This window comes from Bombina bombina, chromosome 2, assembly GCF_027579735.1.
Source record: "Bombina bombina isolate aBomBom1 chromosome 2, aBomBom1.pri, whole genome shotgun sequence".
Classification (NCBI taxonomy): Eukaryota; Metazoa; Chordata; class Amphibia; order Anura; family Bombinatoridae; genus Bombina; species Bombina bombina.
In genome coordinates, this window is record NC_069500.1 from 1,405,316,092 (window position 1) to 1,405,335,611 (window position 19,520).

The 19,520-nt window shown below is 35.8% G+C and overlaps 1 protein-coding gene across 9 annotated transcripts in view; it reads left to right on the top strand.

The window, feature by feature from the left end:
* Positions 1–19,520, top strand: part of DYSF (dysferlin) — a 780,712-nt gene that overhangs the window by 450,230 nt on the left and 310,962 nt on the right. For all 9 annotated transcript variants that reach the window (XM_053704344.1, XM_053704350.1, XM_053704349.1 and 6 more), the window contains one exon: positions 12,174–12,347. In XM_053704344.1, coding sequence (XP_053560319.1) covers positions 12,174–12,347 — 174 coding nt within the window. The remainder of the gene's footprint in view (positions 1–12,173; positions 12,348–19,520) is intronic.

Genomic DNA, 19,520 nt, shown 5'->3' on the forward strand with positions numbered 1-19,520 from the left:
CAAAGTCTCTGTGTAGTCAAGAATACAAAGTAGCATGGTTTAGACAGTCTTAAAGCAGGCAAAAATGTAAACGAACTGTAGACAAGAAACTTGGCAAGAGCAGGCCGGATACGTAGATATCCTGTAGACCAACACTTGTCAGTAACAGTCAAGATATAAAGAGATGCTATAGTCAGGTAACTGTAATAACAGGCAGAATACTTGCATAGGCTATAAACTGGAACTCTGTAGTAACAGGCAGGAATGTAGATCTTTGTAATAACAGGCAGGATATTTACATAGGCTGTAGTCTGGAACTCTGTAGTAACAGGAAGTAATGCAGATCTTTGTAATAACAGGCAGAATACTTGCATAGGCTGAAGACTGGAACTCTGAGGCAGTCCTTAGGAAATATCAAATAATTAGTCATGGTAAATTGCCAGGAAATCAGTCTAGAAATGAAACACAGTGCCAAGGGAAAATCCAGAAGAGTAGTCTCAAAATGAAGCAGTAATCAGGAACCAGGAAATCCAACAAAGCTGAATTCAAACAGGAATCTGGAGCAGAAGCTCTGTCAGAGTGCAACACTTAATGTCAAGGCCCAGAACTGAAAGCAAACCTGCCTAATATAGCAGGCTGCTGATTATATGATTTGGCACAGCTGGTAGGCAGGTGGAGCCAGAGAGCCAAAGTTGCAGCAAACATAAGACCAATATTCTCAGCCTGTGCCCAAGCCATCTGGTGGCGAAGAGGTAAGTCAGAAGACTGGGAAAGAACAGCAGCAGAAATCGAAACAGGTCCCAGGTTCAATTCTAGGCTGGATCATGACAGTAGCTCATACTTATCAGCAAATAAGCATAAGTAGCTCATACCTATCAACAAATAAGGATCAGTAGCCCATAGCTATCAACAAATAAGCATCAGTAGCTCATACCTATCAGCAAATGAGTTTCAGTAGCTCATAGCTATCAACAAATGAGCATTAATAGCTCATACCTATCAGTAAATTAACATTTGTAGCTCATACCTATCATACATATCAGCAAATGAGCATCAGTAGATCATACCTATCAGCAAATAAGCATCAGTAGATCATACCCATCAACAAATAAGCATCAGTATCTCATACCTATCAGTAAATTAACATTTGTAGCTCATACCTATCAGCAAATAATCATCAGTAGCTCATACCTATCAGTAAATTAACATTTGTAGCTCATACCTATCAGCAAATAAGCATCAGTAGCTCATAGCTATCAACAAGTGAGCATCAGTAGCGCAAACCTATAAGTTATTGAGAATCAGTAGCTCATACCTATCAGCAAATGAACAATAGTAGCTCATACCTATAAGCAAATGAGCATCAGTAGCTTATACCTATCAGTAAATAGGCATCAGTAGCTCATATCTATTAACAAATGAGCATCAGTAGCTTATACCTATCAGTAAATAAGCATCAGTAGCTCATACCTATCAGCAAATGAGCATTAGTAGCTTATACCTATCAGCAAATAAGCATTAGTAGCTCATACCTATCAGCAAATGAACATCAGTAGCTTATACCTATCAGAAAATAAGCATCAGTAGCTTATCAGCAAATAAGCATTGATAGGAAGCACCTATCAGCCAATAACCATTAATAAGAAGTAACTATCAGACAATGAGCATTAACAGGACATACCAATTAGCCAATGAACATTAGTAGGACATACCTATCAGCAAATGAGCTTTCGGTAGCTCATACCTATCAGCAAATGAGTATTAGTAGGAAGTACCTATCAGCAAATAAACATTATTAAGGAGTAAATATCAGCAAATGAGCATTATTAGGAAGTACCGATCAGCAAATAAACATTATTAAGAATTAACTATCAGACAATGAGCATTAATAGGACATACAAATTAGCCAATGAACATTAGTAGGGCATACCTTTCAGCCAATAAGTATTAGCAAGAATCACCTATCAGCCTATGAACTGTAGTAGAAAGTACCTGTGAACCAATGAGCATTACTAAGGGTAGATTTATTAAAGGTTGAGCGGACATGATTTGCTGTAGCAAATCATGTCTGCTAGACCTCCCTAAATCCCGACAGCATAAGCTGTCGGCATTTAACATTGCACAAGCATTTCTTACGACCGCTGCTTCTTAACTTCTGTGTCAGGCGCGCCTGGAACGATGGCCGTAGAAAACAGCATCAGCTGCTTAATAAATCTACCCCTTAGTATGAACTTGGGAGTACACAACTGATACAGCCATATTAGTTTCAATTTCAATGTGAACAGGTTTTACAAATTTGTTCATGCAAAAAAATAAACTCAGCATGTTTAGATGCCGCACTTTCATATGATAGCTATTTTTGCTGTACGCTGTAATTTAGGACAGCTCAGTGTACAGAGAAAAGACAAGGATATTTGATATTTTTAGTGTTTTCAAACCTCATGGGAGTCTCAATATATGTGTGTAGATTATTACAGAAAGAGGGCAAAAGAGCAAGACCTGTGACCTTCTGAGAGGCAACTGCAGAAATAAAGCACTGCCTATAAAGTAGTAGTGGATTCATTTCACCTTCTTCTTGGGTAGATAGTTAAAGGGACACTAAACCCAATTTTTTTCTTTAATGATTCAGATAGAGCATGCAACTTTCTAATTTACCCCTACTATCAATTTTTCTTTGTTCCCTTGCTATCTTTATTTAAAAAGCAGAAATCTAAAGCGTAGGTTCAGCACCCTGGATAGCGCTTGTTTATTGGTGGCTACATTTAGCAAACCAATAAGCAAACATAACCCAGGTTCTCAACCAAAAAAGGAATCGTCTCTTTAGCTTTATATTCCTGCTTTTTAAATAAAGATAGCAAGAGAACGAAGAAAAATGATAATAGGAGTAAATTAGAAAGTTGCTTAAAATTGCATGTTCTATCTGAATCATTAAAGAAAAAATTTGTGTTTAATGTCCCTTTAAGGGTAAAGATTATTGGGACTGAGTACTTTTTACAGAGAGCCTGGTGTTTATTTACAGGTGTTCAAAGTAGTTTGTGTCCAATGTCAACATCTATATTATTATTACAAGCAAAAACTGCTGAGATAAATCACTCTGACACTCACTTGTTCAGGTGATTGACATGTCCTGTTCTCACACAATTGGTTGCACGAGAGCAGGGATCAGCAGTGCTCAAGAGAGCTCTTGTTAATGTTACAGTTTGTCATGTGATGCTGCATCTCAAATGGCAATTGTAGAGACAGGTTCTCCACTTGAGAATGTGTCCGCATGTAACCTTGAAAGATTTTTTTTGTGAGTACAAGCAAAGATTAATCTAGTGTGATGTTTTATAAGTATTGAGATCCCTTGTTTTACCGTGACAATTGCTTTGCACTTGTGTGGCCAATTCTGTCAGTTATAATTGCAATAGGGAGAGCATGCTGATTTGCTGAATGGTTGATACACTTTATCTGTTACCTCTGTTACCAATTTTTCAGGGATTCACAAGGGAACAGCTTTTACACCAGATAGAGCATCTTCTCTCAAATCACTTGAGTATTCTCTAAAACAGGAAGCAATCAAGGCGTTTTAACCCAATGGCCTTTCTTAAGATTCAGGGCCAGAAATCAGACCGCCCTGGAAATTTTTCAAGATTTTTTTTCTATTCCCCAGTTAATTTCCCATTAGATCCCTTATACTTCAATAATTTTGAAAATTTCAGTGAGGAATTAAAAAAAAAAAAAGTGACATAGCTCCAAAAACCTCCCCTTATGCGCGTTTCACTAAACGCTTCTTCAGAGCGGAAGAGCACAGCTTGATGAGACAGATCTTTAACCACAAATAAAGCCCTCCTTTTCTCGACCACAAGTTACTATATCATCACATGATTTATTTTCATTGGTCACTGGGATTGTTAGTCATGTTATTGTAATTACACAGTATTTGGAGACATTTTACAGATTTATTTTGGCAAAGTATTCACCAATAAATGTGCTTGTTGATCTCATAAGTCACACTCATAGAATGATTATTGTTTATCTTATTCAGTGAACAGAAGAGCCCTACAGCAGTAATGTTATTGTATCAATGCTTAGATATTTTGTGTCTGTAAATTAATACACATGTATCTTTCCTTCAAGAAAAACAGTAATGTTACTGTATGTTAGTTTGATCTTAAATAAATGTTTGAATTATTTGGGGTCTGTGTCCAAATAATAAAATGTCTAGTATTGTCTGCTGTGGAACACACATCATCCAGCACATCCTCATATTGATAATATCGTCTTAAGAGTAACATCATTCAAATAAAGTATAATAGTGCAGCAAATGAGACGTTCATACTGATAAGAAACTCCAAATGTCTGAAGTAAATAGGTCACCAAAATTATCACTTGTCATTTGACTTACATAACATTTTGAGACTTTATTTTGACAGAAAGTTATCCAATCATTTTATTTATATAGGAGGTCAAGCTGATTGGTTAGTTCTTGTTTATCTTACTTAGTGACCAGCAAAGCCTTACTGCAGTGCTATATCAGTCCGTTGCTAATTTGTATCTATGGATTGCTGTCTATATATTTTTCATTCAGGACAGTGAATGGAATTATACAAATTTATCCTCGATATTTACTCTTGATGTTTGAATTATTTATAGTATGTATGTGACTGGTAGATTTTGTAGTATTATCTGTTGAAAGCCCTCTACGTCAATATATAGGCAATACCTTCCTGAAAAGAATAAAATGACTCATATATTTTACAGGATTTGGTTAAGAGCCAATTTTTTTTGACATAATTGTCTTTGGTGTAGTTGTGCAAAAGTTATAATAATCATACTCCTAAGACTGATTTTATATTTGATATAGATTTGTTTTCTTCACGATTTTTGAGGGGGGCTTTAGTCTGAGAAGTTTACCTCTAATACAAACAGGGCTATTGGCTCTATTACATATATTTATATTACCTTGGAAGAGCACAAATTACATACTGAGCAGATGATTATACAAACAGAAAGAGAAGCAGTCTGCCAGGAACAAACACAGCTCAGTAGCTTGTTCTTTGGCCCAGTTACCAGCTATGAGTAGCTTCTTTTAGCCCAATTGTGCTATTCACAGAAGAAAAATTTCCTGCAGTATATCAGTCTGATCCTGCCTAACAAGGTCAGTCCGGGCCTCGAAATACCAGGCAATTCTCCTCTGAACATGGGAAACGGCAACCCCAGACAATCCTTTTGGCCTCCTCATCAGTGAGGTGCAGCCTTATCGCTCTAAGCACATTGGGCAAGGAGTCCACGTCTGATTTTCCCCATCACCTTTAGAAAGACTTTCCCCAGGGTCATAATACAAATACATACAGAAAGCAGCCTGCCAAAGCGAACAGCAGCTCAATAGCTTGTTCTATGGTCCGGTTACCACCTGGGAGTAGCTTCTTTTAGCCCAATTGTGCTTTTTACAATTTCCTGAATGATATCAGTTTGATCCCACCTAGTAAGGTCTGTCCAGCCCTGAAATACCAGGTAATCCTACTCTGAACAAGGGAAATGGCAACCCCAGACAATCGTTTCACTTTGTATCACTTGTGCTGTATTTCAGACACGTGGAACATGTGACCTGGTTGTGGCGGCTGAGGAGTGGAACTTGCAAATCTGCACTAAAGCAACAAAAAACTTTAGGGTTTTCATGTAAATGAAATTGTTTCTTCAGATGGCAGCAACACATAAGTATTTAGGTGAAATGCTTAGATCAATGCAGAGAGATAATAGCTTTTCAGTATGTTTTAATAATTATAGATCGGGATGGGACAACGTTTTGGCACAATAATAATGTTTTCTGCATCTGTTCCTTTTAAAGTTATGGATTATTACATTGAGATATTAAAATCTAAATGTTAATTTCTTAGACTTCAGTGTAATTCTATAGAAATCAATAATCAAATCTAATTGCATCCAGTATTCTAATATTAACATTCAGTCTATAGAAATATTCAAATTAAGTCTCCTTTATAGACATTTGTTTATACTTAAACCATTTCAGAAAATAATACATTTGAATTCTCAGTTTATCTCTTCTTATTCTCAAAGTTCTATATTTCCTGTTTAAGCATAAATGGGTTTTTTTTTTTTATTTAAGTGAAAACAAAAACAAATCTTTAGGTTATCTCTAGTGTAAATAAATACAATTTTAGGCAATCACATGGTATATATGCAATTGTGCATTTATTTGAGTACATACAAGTTATATACCTATACCCACAGGCCCTTATTTATGAGGATAACCCCTTCTTTTTTCAACTATAGAGTTTAGAAACATACACACACTATTGCTTACAAAATTGTTTATTAAATGTTTAATAAAACATTTTGTTGTAGAGTTCTCACATGTGATATATAATATAAATAAAATAATGGTATAGTTTAAAGGGACACTGAACCCAAATTTTTTCTTTTGTGATTCAGATAGAGTATGCAACTTTAAGCAACTTTCTAATTTACTCCTATTATCAATATTTTTCATTCTCTTGCTATCTTTATTTGAAAAGCAAGAATGCAAGTTTAGATGACGGCCCATTTTTGGTGAACAACCTGGGTTGTCCTTGATGATTGGACAGTACCAATAAACCAGTGCTGTCCATGGTTCTGAACCACAAATTGGCTGGCTCTTTAGCTTAGATGCCTTCTTTTTCAAATAAAGATAGCAAGAGAACGAAGAAAAATTGATAATAGGAGTAAATTAGAAAGTTGCTTAAAATTGCTGCTCTATCTGAATCACGAAAGAAAACATTTGGGTTCAGTGTCCCTTTAAGTCTGCTTAGTCTGCTAAAAAACATCAGTGTTTAATATGTGTGGGTTTCTTGCGGAACAATTACCTACAATAGGGCTTCAAGATAAATAGCATCTAAAAAAGTTGAAAACAGCTTAGCACAGGGGTGTGAAATGGCTCTACAGGTAAAGGGTTAAACCATAACAAATGACACCATCTTTATCTATTCAGTAATTTATTTGTCAAGCCTTGTTATTAGATATTCAATAGTCCATCTGGGTGAGATAATTAAAGGGATATGAAACAAAACAATGTTCTTTAGTGATTCAGACAGAGCAGACCATTTTAAAAAAACGTTACAAGTTACTTCTATTAACAAATTTGCTTTAACAATGATATTTTTGTTGAAGAGATGCCTAGGTAGGTGTCAGGAGCACTTTATGGCTGGAAATAGAAACTGCTGCCATCTAGTGCTGCAGAAATGGGCTGACACCTAAGCATACTTCTCTGCTTTTCAACAAAAGATACAAAGAGAATGAAGGAAAATTGATAATATGCGTAAATTAGAAAGTTGCTTAAAATTGCTGCTCTATCTGAATCATGAAAGAACATTTTTAAAATTCCATATCCCTTTAATGTTTATAAATATATATGTATACTAGTAGCAACAGAAGACCAATTAAAGGGACAGTTTACTAAATTTTTCTCACCTTTAATTTGTTCCCAATATTCCACTTAACCTGCTGGAGTGCATTAAATTGTTTACAAGTAGCTCCTTTACCCTTATATTGGCATTTGAAATAGTTGATTTAGCCTGTGGTATCCCCACCTATTCTCAAAGTTTGTGGCCGCAGGTCCAAGCTATAGATAAGCTTTGTAAACACAGCCAGCAGAAGAAATTACACTCCCAGTGGGATATAGCAGAGATAAGGTAATAAAATGTTGATTTTCCATTGTTCTCTCCAAGTATTGGTGATTGGTTTATGGACAGATATAAGATAAAGAAGCAGGTATATGTACACAATGTGATAAAGTAATGAGATCTGATTATACCTACAGATATAAGATACAGACACATGTATATGTACACAATGTGATACAGTAATGAGATCTGATTATACCTACAGATATAAGATAGACACATGTATATGTACACAATGTGATAAAGTAGTGAGATCTGATTATACCTACAGATATAAGATAAAGACACATGTATATGTACACAGTGTGATACAGTAATGAGATCTGATTATACCTACAGATATAAGATAAAGACACATGTATATGTACACAATGTGATACAGTAATGAGATCTGATTATACCTACAGATATAAGATACAGACACATGTATATGTACACAATGTGATAAAGTAATGAGATCTGATTATACCTACAGATATAAGGTAAAGACACATGTATATGTACACAATGTGATAAAGTAATGAGATCTGATTATACCTACAGATATAAGGTAAAGACACATGTATATGTACATAATGTGATAAAGTAATGAGATCTGATTATACCTACAGATATAAGATAAAGACACATGTATATGTACACAATGTGATAAAGTAGTGAGATCTGATTATACCTACAGATATAAGATAAAGACACATGTATATGTACACAATGTGATAAAGTAATGAGATCTGATTATACCTACAGATATAAGATACAGACACGTGTATATGTACACAGTGTGATACAGTAATGAGATCTGATTATACCTACAGATATAAGATACAGACATGTATATGTACACAATACAGTAATGAGATCTGATTATACCTACAGATATAAGATAAAGACACATGTATATGTACACAATGTAATAAAGTAATGAGATTTGATTATACCTACAGATATAAGATAGACACATGTATATGTACACAGTGTGATACAGTAATGAGATCTGATTATACCTACAGATATAAGATACAGACACATGTATATGTACACAGTGTGATACAGTAATGAGATCTGATTATACCTACAGATATAAGATACAGACACATGTATATGTACACAGTGTGATACAGTAATGAGATCTGATTATACCTACAGATATAAGATAAAGAGACATGTATATGTACACAGTGTGATACAGTAATGAGATCTGATTATACCTACAGATATAAGATACAGACACATGAATATGTACACAATGTGATACAGTAATGAGATCTGATTATACCTACAGATATAAGATACAGACACATGTATATGTACACAGTGTGATAAAGTAATGAGATATGATTATACCTACATATATAAGATACAGACACATGTATATGTACACAATGTGATACAGTAATGAGATCTGATTTTACCTACAGATATAAGATACAGACACATGTATATGTACACAATGTGATAAAGTAATGAGATCTGATTATGCCTACAGATATAAGATACAGACACATGTATATGTACACAATGTGATAAAGTAATGAGATCTGATTATACCTACAGATATAAGATACAGACACATGTATATGTACACAATGTGATAAAGTAATGAGATCTGATTATACGTACAGATATAAGATAAAGACACATGTATATGTACACAATGTAATACAGTAATGAGATCTGATTATACCTACAGATATAAGACACAGACACATGTATATGTACACAATGTGATAAAGTAATGAGATCTGATTTTACCTACAGATATAAGACACAGACACATGTATATGTACACAATGTGATAAAGTAATGAGATCTGATTATACCTACATATATAAGACACAGACACATGTATATGTACACAATGTGATAAAGTAATGAGATCTGATTATACGTACAGATATAAGATAAAGACACATGTATATGTACACAATGTAATACAGTAATGAGATCTGATTATACCTACAGATATAAGATAAAGAAGCAGGTATATGTACACAATGTGATAAAGTAATGAGATCTGATTATACCTACAGATATAAGATAAAGAAACAGGTATATGTACACAATGTGATACAGTAATGAGATCTGATTATACCTACAGATATAAGATACAGACACATGTATATGTACACAGTGTGATACAGTAATGAGATCTGATTATACCTACAGATATAAGATATAGACACATGTATATGTATACAATGTGATACAGTAATGAGATCTGATTATACCTACAGATATAAGATAAAGACACATGTATATGTACACAATGTGATAATGTAATGAGATCTGATTATACCCTACAGATATAAGATAAAGACACATGTATATGTACTCAATGTGATACAGTAATGAGATCTGATTATACCTACAGATATAAGATAGACACATGTATATGTACACAGTGTGATACAGTAATGAGATCTGATTATACCTACAGATATAAGATAAAGAAGCAGGTATATGTACACAATGTGATACAGTAATGAGATCTGATTATACCTACAGATATAAGATACAGACACATGTATATGTACACAATGTGATACAGTAATGAGATCTGATTATACCTACAGATATAAGATAAAGACACATGTATATGTACACAATGTGATACAGTAATATGATCTGCTTATACCTACAGATATAAGATAAAGACACATGTATATGTACACAATGTGATAAAGTAATGAGATCTGATTATACCTACAGATATAAGATAAAGACACATGTATATGTACACAATGTGATACAGTAATGAGATCTGATTATACCTACAGATATAAGATACAGACACATGTATATGTACACAATGTGATACAGTAATGAGATCTGATTATACCTACAGATATAAGATAAAGACACATGTATATGTACACAATGTGATAAAGTAATGAGATATGATTATACCTACAGATATAAGATAAACAAGCATGTATATGTACACAATGTGATAAAGTAATGAGATCTGATTATACCTACAGATATAAGATAAAGACACATGTATATGTACACAATGTGATAAAGTAATGAGATCTGATTATACCTACAGATATAAGATAAAGAAGCAGGTATATGTACACAGTGTGATACAGTAATGAGATCTGATTATACCTACAGATATAAGATACAGACACATGTATATGTACACAGTGTGATAAAGTAATGAGATCTGATTATACCTACAGATATAAGATAAAGACACATGTATATGTACACAATGTGATACAGTAATGCGATCTGATTATACCTACAGATATAAGATAAAGACACATGTATATGTACACAATGTGATACAGTAATATGATCTGCTTATACCTACAGATATAAGATAAAGACACATGTATATGTACACAATGTGATAAAGTAATGAGATCTGATTATACCTACAGATATAAGATAAAGAAGCAGGTATATGTACACAGTGTGATACAGTAATGAGATCTGATTATACCTACAGATATAAGATAAAGAAGCAGGTATATGTACACAGTGTGATACAGTAATGAGATCTGATTATACCTACAGATATAAGATAAAGACACATGTATATGTACACAATGTGATAAAGTAATGAGATCTGATTATACCTACAGATATAAGATAAAGAAGCAGGTATATGTACACAGTGTGATACAGTAATGAGATCTGATTATACCTACAGATATAAGATACAGACACATGTATATGTACACAGTGTGATAAAGTAATGAGATCTGATTATACCTACAGATATAAGATAAAGACACATGTATATGTACACAATGTGATACAGTAATGAGATCTGATTATACCTACAGATATAAGATAAAGACACATGTATATGTACACAATGTGATACAGTAATATGATCTGCTTATACCTACAGATATAAGATAAAGACACATGTATATGTACACAATGTGATAAAGTAATGAGATCTGATTATACCTACAGATATAAGATAAAGAAGCAGGTATATGTACACAGTGTGATACAGTAATGAGATCTGATTATACCTACAGATATAAGATAAAGAAGCAGGTATATGTACACAATGTGATACAGTAATGAGATCTGATTATACCTACAAGCTCAACCATCTTATTAGGTTGTGGCTTCAACACACAAAATCAGAGCTTTAATATACACAAATAAACCTTAAAATGCTAATTTTCATAAATGTTTTACCCTGCAGTTGGTAAAAAAAGCAATTGTAAACACATTAAGGGAAAACTATTTTACAGTATACTGTCCCTTTAATTTCCTTGCTAGCTAACAACCCTATCAGCAATTAAAGGGTCTGGCTAATTCCTTACGTCATTATTTTTGTATCCAAAAGAATAAAGGTAAATTTTGTAGACTAAATTGTAAGCCAGGTGCTATATTACATGGGTTTTTTAGGGCCTTTAGCACTTCTGTAGTTCTCATTATTGTCAGCGTGAATTTGATAAACCCTTTAAGTGCGCTTTATTACAGTAGTTAGTCATAAACAGACAATGCAAGCCGGTAAAGGAAAGCGCCTGTGTTCATGTGATATCGTGTTCTCTCACGCAGCACAAACCTGAGGACGGAGAGAGCGAGGGATGGGAATATGCATCACTGTTCGGATGGAAGTTTCACCTGCAGTATCGCAAGACAGACAGTTTCCGGAGGCGCCGTTGGAGGCGTCGCATGGAGCCGTTGGAACAGACTGGTGCTGCAGCGGTTTTTGCTTTAGAAGGAACTCTGGTAAGTTGTCCGATTTCTCTCTGTATGATGTTTGTTACATAGGTCACCCAAACAAAAGGTTTTACAAACAGAAAATATCAGTCAGTACCCAGCAACCGTCACCATATCAAAACCTAAAAGTGTGATAAGAACTATTAGGTACATACAATTAAAGGGACATTGTACTCAAAGTGTCCCTGTTTCACCTAAAAGAGAATATTTCAAAATTTATTGCAGTTTAAAAATAAATGTATGTTATTAACCTGATAAAAAAGGACAAGAAATGCTGTTTACAGATATACTGTACATGCTATGATTGTATCTAGCGTATGTATTTAAATAAAACTTTTTCACAAGCATATTTCACCCAGCTGCGGTATATTTCCCTTTTTTTGTTGCTTGACTACTGGAGGAAAGTTACCCAGTGACTCAGACTCCTGAGTAGCTATTTGGAGGGTCACCTTTGGGGATTTGATAGATTCTTATTGCAAGGCTGTTCATCCTCCTCCAATAGAGATGAGGAATGTGTCCGTATCAGCCAATAATAGGAAGTAAACAACTGACGCTCCTCGATTAGTTTGCATTTAAATGACCTTTTTTCAGACACAATTTTCAGCAAGTTTTAATACTCTTCATTAATGTTGTGTTTTAATAGGGACATAAAACCCCAACTTTTTCATTATTGATTCAGATAGAACATACAATTACAAAATTCCAATTTGCTTCAATTATTAAATTTACTTTGTTTTCTATCCTTTGTTGAAAAGCAGTAAATTAAGTTCAGGAGTGTGCACGCGTCTGCAGCAATATATGGCAGAAGTTTTGCAACAATGTTATACATTAGCAAGAGCACAAGATGGCAGCATTTTTTGTACCGTAATCAATAAAAATCTGGATAGTTACTTAAATACACGTGTGTTTTTTTTTAATGTTATTTTTATCAAGTTTAAATTAAATGTATGTGTATATATATAGGCATATGATAATGACCCTTTATATTAAAGGGACAGGAAACCCCATCATTTTCTTTCATGATTTAGATAAAACAACCAATTTTAATCAACTTTCCAATTTACTTCTATTATCAAATTTGCTTTGTTTTATTGTTATCCTTTGCCGAAGTAACAACATTGCACTACAGGCAGCTAGCTGAACACATATGGGACGAGATTACATATACGGCGCAGGCTTCAGCGCAATCGCTGCAACCCGCATCACCCGTAATTTCACCTCGCACATCGGGGTATTACATATAGGGTGCCGGCAATTCATAAAGTGCCGTAAGTCAGAAAAACTATCCAGAAATGAGCGTAAATACAAATTTCTGGAGCCGCTAGTGACTTAAGGCACTTTAAAAACTGCCAGGGCCTAAGAATAATAAAAAAAAAAATGATAAAATCTTCCGTAAACGTCTAACTGGCATCCCAAAAATAAACAAAAAACGTAAAACCCCTATATCCGTCATCATACCCACACTGGAACTAATAAAAGTATTAACCCCTAAACCGACAACCCGCCCCACAACGCAATATGTCTAATTAAACTATCAAACCCACACCGTAGTAATAACTAAAGTATTAACCCCTAAATCCGCCAACCCAACATCGCAAACTACCCAATAAAACTATTAACCCTAACCCACAGCACAATAAACCTATTAAAGTATTAACGCCTAACCCGCCACTAGTGATGTCGCGAATAGTTCGCCAGCAAATAGTTCCCGGCAAACATAGCATGATCGCGTTCGCTGCGGCGGGCGAACATATGCGATGTTCGATCCGCCCCCTATTCGTCATCATTGAGTAATACTTTGACCCTGTACCTCACAGTCAGAAGACACATTCCAGCCAATCAGCAGCAGACACTCCCAGACCCTCCTACCTCCTGGACAGCATCCATTTTAGATTCATTTGGAAGCTGCATTCTTAGTGAGAGGAGGATCAGTGTAGCTGCTGCTGATTTAATAGGGAAATCGATAGCTAGGCTAGTGTATTCAGTGTCCACTACAGTCCTGAAGGACTCATCTGATCTCTGCTGTAAGGACAGCACCCCAAAAAACCTTTTTAGGGCTAGAACATCAGTCTGCTTTTTTTTTTTTTTTCCTGTGTAAGCCAGCGTGTGTGTCAGGATCACAGCATATACTGTGCCCACTTGCCAGTGCCACCACTCATATCTGGTGTAACAGTAGTGTAGATTTAAAACAAACAAACACTTTTTTGACTGTGTTAAATAATAGCAGTCAGTTTCCTTCACACGTGTGCGTTTCAGTGCCTGCCTGCCTGCCTGCCAGGGCACAGTGTCACCCCAGTGCAACTCATATCTGGTGTAACAGTAGTGTACATTTAAAAAAAAACCCCACTTTTTTGACTGTGTTAAATAATAGCAGTCAGTTTCCTTCACACGTGTGCGTTTCAGTGCCTGCCAGGGCACAGTGTCATCCCAGTGCAACTCATATCTGGTGTAACAGTAGTGTAAATTTAAAAAAAAACAACACTTTTTTGACTGTGTTAAATAATAGCAGTCATTTTCCTTCACACGTGTGCGTTTCAGTGCCTACCTGCCGGGGCACAGTGTCACCCCAGTGCAACTCATATCTGGTGTAACAGTAGTGTAGATTTTAAAAAAAAAAAAACAACACTTTTTTGACTGTGTTAAATAATAGCAGTCAGTTTCCTTCACACGTGTGCGTTTCAGGGCCTGTTTGCCAGGGCACAGTGTCACCCCAGTGCAACTCATATCTGGTGTAACAGTAGTGTAGATTTAAAAAAAACAACACTTTTTTGACTGTGTTAAATAATAGCAGTCAGTTTCCTTCACACGTGTGCGTTTCAGTGCCTGCCTGCCAGGGCACAGTGTCACCTTAGTGACACTGGGGTGACACTACCTGATCGATACCACATAATTCCTGATGTTTTAAAGCCCGTTATTCCAAACAATTTAAGAATGTTAGGTGATTTATGCCCTTTATGGCTTAAAACCAGACTCTGCATCAACTATGTAATTTTCCATGGGAGTTTTGCCATGGATCCTCCTCCGGCATGCCACAGTCCAGGTGTTAGTCCCCTTGAAACAACTTTTCCATCACTATTGTGGCCAGAAAGAGTCCCTGTGGGTTTAAAAATTCGCCTGCCCATTGAAGTCAATGGGGGTTCGCCCGGTTCGCCGGTTCGCAGATATTTGGGGAAGTTTAAATTAACCCAAATTACCTAAATTAAAAAATACTAAAGTTACTAACTTTTAAAATAAAAAACCTAACATTACTTTAAAATTAAAAAAACTAAGTTTAAATTAAGCTAAAATTACGGAAAATAAAAAAATATAATATTACAGAAAATAATAAACACATTTTTAAAAATTTAAAAAATTAAGCCTAATAACCCCCCCCAAATACCCCCCCAATCTAATGCTAAACTACCAATAGCCCTTAAAAGTGCTTTTTGTAGAGCATTGCCCTTTAAAGGGCATTTAGCTCTTTTGCTGGCCTTAAAAGGGCATTTTGCTCTTTAACAAAGTATTTGAATAGCCAATAGAATTTCAGTAGCTCTCATCCTATTGGCTGATTTGAACAGCCAATAGGATTTCAGTAGCTGTCATCCTATTGGCTGATTTGAATTTGAAGAATCAAATCAGCCAATAGGAATTCAAGGGACGCCATCTTTAATCGCGTACCTTGAATTCACTATTCAGTGTACGGCGGAGATCATATGAAAAGGATCCTCTACACTCCATGGCTCCGCGGTTACCGGTCTTCAGTTCCAGGGTCGCCGGTCTTCAGCTCCGCGGTCATAGGTCTTCAACTTTGCCCTCCGCTCCACTCCTGATTGTTCCTGGAAGAAGAAAGAAGAGGTCACCGCTTGGAAGAAGACTTCACCGCCTGGAACAGGACCTTCTCTGTCAGACTTCAGGAACCGTGAGTACCAACCTGAGGGTTAGACTTAGGTTTTTTTAAAAAAATTATTTTGGGGGGGTTATTTTATTTAGATTATGGATTGGCACTTCTTAAAAGATCAAAGTGCCCTTTTAAGGTCAGCAAAAGAGCTAAATGCCCTTTTAAGGGCAATGCCCATACAAATGCCCTTTTCAGGGCAACGGGTAGCTTAGGTTTTTTAGTGTTAGGTTTTTTATTTTGGGGGGTTTGGTTTGTGGGGGGTTTTACTGTTAGGGGGGACTTTGTTTATTTTTAATGTAAAAGAGCTGTTTAACTTAGGGCAATGCCCTACAAAAAGCCCTTTTAAGGGCTATTGGTAGTTTAGCATTAGATTAGGGAGTGTTTTTATTTTGGGGGGCTTTTTTACTTTAGGGATTAGGTTTAATTTTTAAATTTTTGATAATTTTCCGTAATTTTAGATTAATTTAAACTTTTTTTATTTTTAAAGTAATGTTAGGTTTTTTATTTTAATAGTAACTTTAGTATTTTTTAATGTAGGTAATTTGGGTTAATTTAGGGGGTATTAGCTTGTGCAATTATGGCACAAATGGTTGTAAATGCTTCTCTGGGATCCCCTTTGTTCAGAAATAGCAGACATATATGGATTTGGCATTGCTTTTGGGTAATTTGAAGGCCCCTAAATTCCGCTGCGCACCACACTTTTATTATGCCCAGCAGTGAAGGGGTTAATTAGGTAGCTTGAAGGGTTAATTGTAGCTTTAGTGTAGAGATCAGCCTTCGACCTGACACATCCCACCCCCTGATCCCTCTCGGACCCCCCTCAAACAGTTCTCTTCCCTCCCCCCCCCTCACAATTGTCACCGCTATCTTAAGTACTGGCAGAAAGTCTGCCAGTACTAAAATAAAGGATTTTTTTTTATATATATATATTATGCAGTGTTGGATCCCCCCCCTTAGCCCTCCCTGATCCCCCTCAACAGCTCTCTAACCCTCCCCCCTCTACCTATTTGCCACCAGTTTGCTAAAAAAATTGGGGGTTTATTTTATTTTTTATAATAAAAGGCCAATTTTCTGTAGTGTAGCTGCCTGCCTCAATTCCCTCCCCCTCCCCTCCCCCTCCCAGATCCCTTTTCCAACATTTATTCCCCCCTCCCTCTCCCTCCTTCTCTCTCCATCCTTCCTTCTCCCTCCTGCCTTTACACATGTGTATCAGGCGCGCACGCTCCCACCATCTGCTGCGCACTCCAGGATCAGGAACTGCTCCCGCTTCCCTCATATTTCTCCCACCCATCAATGATCTGCACCATCGCTGGCTGATGCATTGGTTTGCTTATAAAAGGGTATTGCACATTACCTCAATATTGAGGCATCGCTGCAATACCCTGAAAGCGTCTGGAAGCAATCACGATCGCTTCCCGCGCTTGAAACCCCAGAGTACGTGCCAGAGTCTTTGGTCGTTAACGATTATTTTTTTTAGGACGTGCCTTGCCCTATCTGAATCACACAAGTTTTGACTTTAATATCCCTTTAATATACAGAAATTAAATTACTATGGTCATTTGATGATCTTAGCTCTCATTATTACACTTTCACTGTCTACTGGAAAATCTTCCCTCATGATATTTTTGTGTTCGGCTAAGTGCATTACGATTGGAGCAGTAACATTCCAGTGGCTTTTAGGCTTTGCCAGCAGAACATGTACTCTACTACATATGTATGCTAGGTATTAATAGCACAAGTTAAAACAATAATTATATATGAAGGCACTTTGAAATCTCCATCAGAGATCCCTGCTTCTGAACCACAAATCTCATTTTATTAGTGTTCAAGACCCTTATGGTCTCTAATGCCAACTTGTATGCGGGAAGTAGAAGAGACAAACATTTTGGTTTATTTAACATGGAAGAATTGCTATCAGAGTTTATGAAGATGTTAACTATTTCCTGTACTTATTGTTATGGAAGCAAAGGTCCTAAATCAAATGTGTGGAACTGACATCATCTCTTAGAAATAAAAGCGCTTCAGTTTGTTCCTAAAAAATGGATGTCATTCTGAATTTCCCTCTTTAAAGGGACAGTCTAGTCAAAATGAAACATTCATGATGCATATAGGGCCTGTAATTTTAAACAACTTTCTGGTTTACTTTCATCATCAAATTTGCTTTCTTCTCTTGGTATTCTTTGTTGAAAGCTAAACCTAGGTAAGCTTGTATGCTAATTTCTAAGCCCTTGAAGGCCGCCTCTTATCTCAGCACATTTTCACAGTTTTTTTTAATGCTAGACAGTGCTAGTTCATGTGTGCCATATAGATAAGATTGTTCTCACTCCCTTGGAGTTACCTAGGAATAAGCACTGACTGGCTAAAATGCAAGTCTGTCAAAAGAACTGAAATAAGGGGGCAGTCTGCAGAGGCTTAGATACAAGATAATCACAGAGGTAAAAAGTATATTAATATAACAGTGTTGTTTATGCAAAACTGAGGAATGGGTAATAAAGGGATTATCTATATTGTCTAAAAATTAAAAAATTCTGGAGTAGACTGTCCCTTTAGCCTAAAACTGCAAGAAGAAATGCTCTAACACATGGGGGCCACAGACAGTGTACACTAAATTTATTTATTTGTTAATCTGTTCATCAACATAAAAAATATAGTCCATCCAGAATTATTGTATAGAAAATTAGTAAATCTAAGCAAGTCTCCCTACTTGCTTTTCCCCAGAAGTACTCTGTATACATTATTACTAATGCACCAGGGAACTCTGGGTAAGATATGCAGATTAAATATACAATATCTAATGCTTTTTGCTTCCAAGTGCAATCCCCTTTATGGGGTGGGTGCAGCTAACACAACACGTCTGGACAGCTGTTTAAAGTTTATTAACTCTTTCCAGTACAAGCTAGGTTTGATTTGCTGCTTGGTAAAGCTTATGATTAACTCAAAACAGCTGTATATTAGTGGTTTGTTTTTTTGCACCCACTTCAAAAAGGGATTGCACTTAGTAGAAAAAGCAGAAGATGTTGCATATCTAATTTGCATATCTTACCCAAAATCCCCTGGTGCATTAGTAACAATGTATACGGAGTACTTCTGGGGCAAAGCAAGTGGGGAGACTTGCCTAGATTTACTAATTTTCTGTACAATAATTATATGACTCTTACTTTTATGAAATGGATGATTTTTATCTGATGCTTTTATCTCCACCATAACTCAAATACGGGTCTGTTTGTCTATCAATCAATCAATCAATCAATCAATCAATCAATCAATAAATCTATCATCCATCCTTCTTAAAAATAAACATCAGT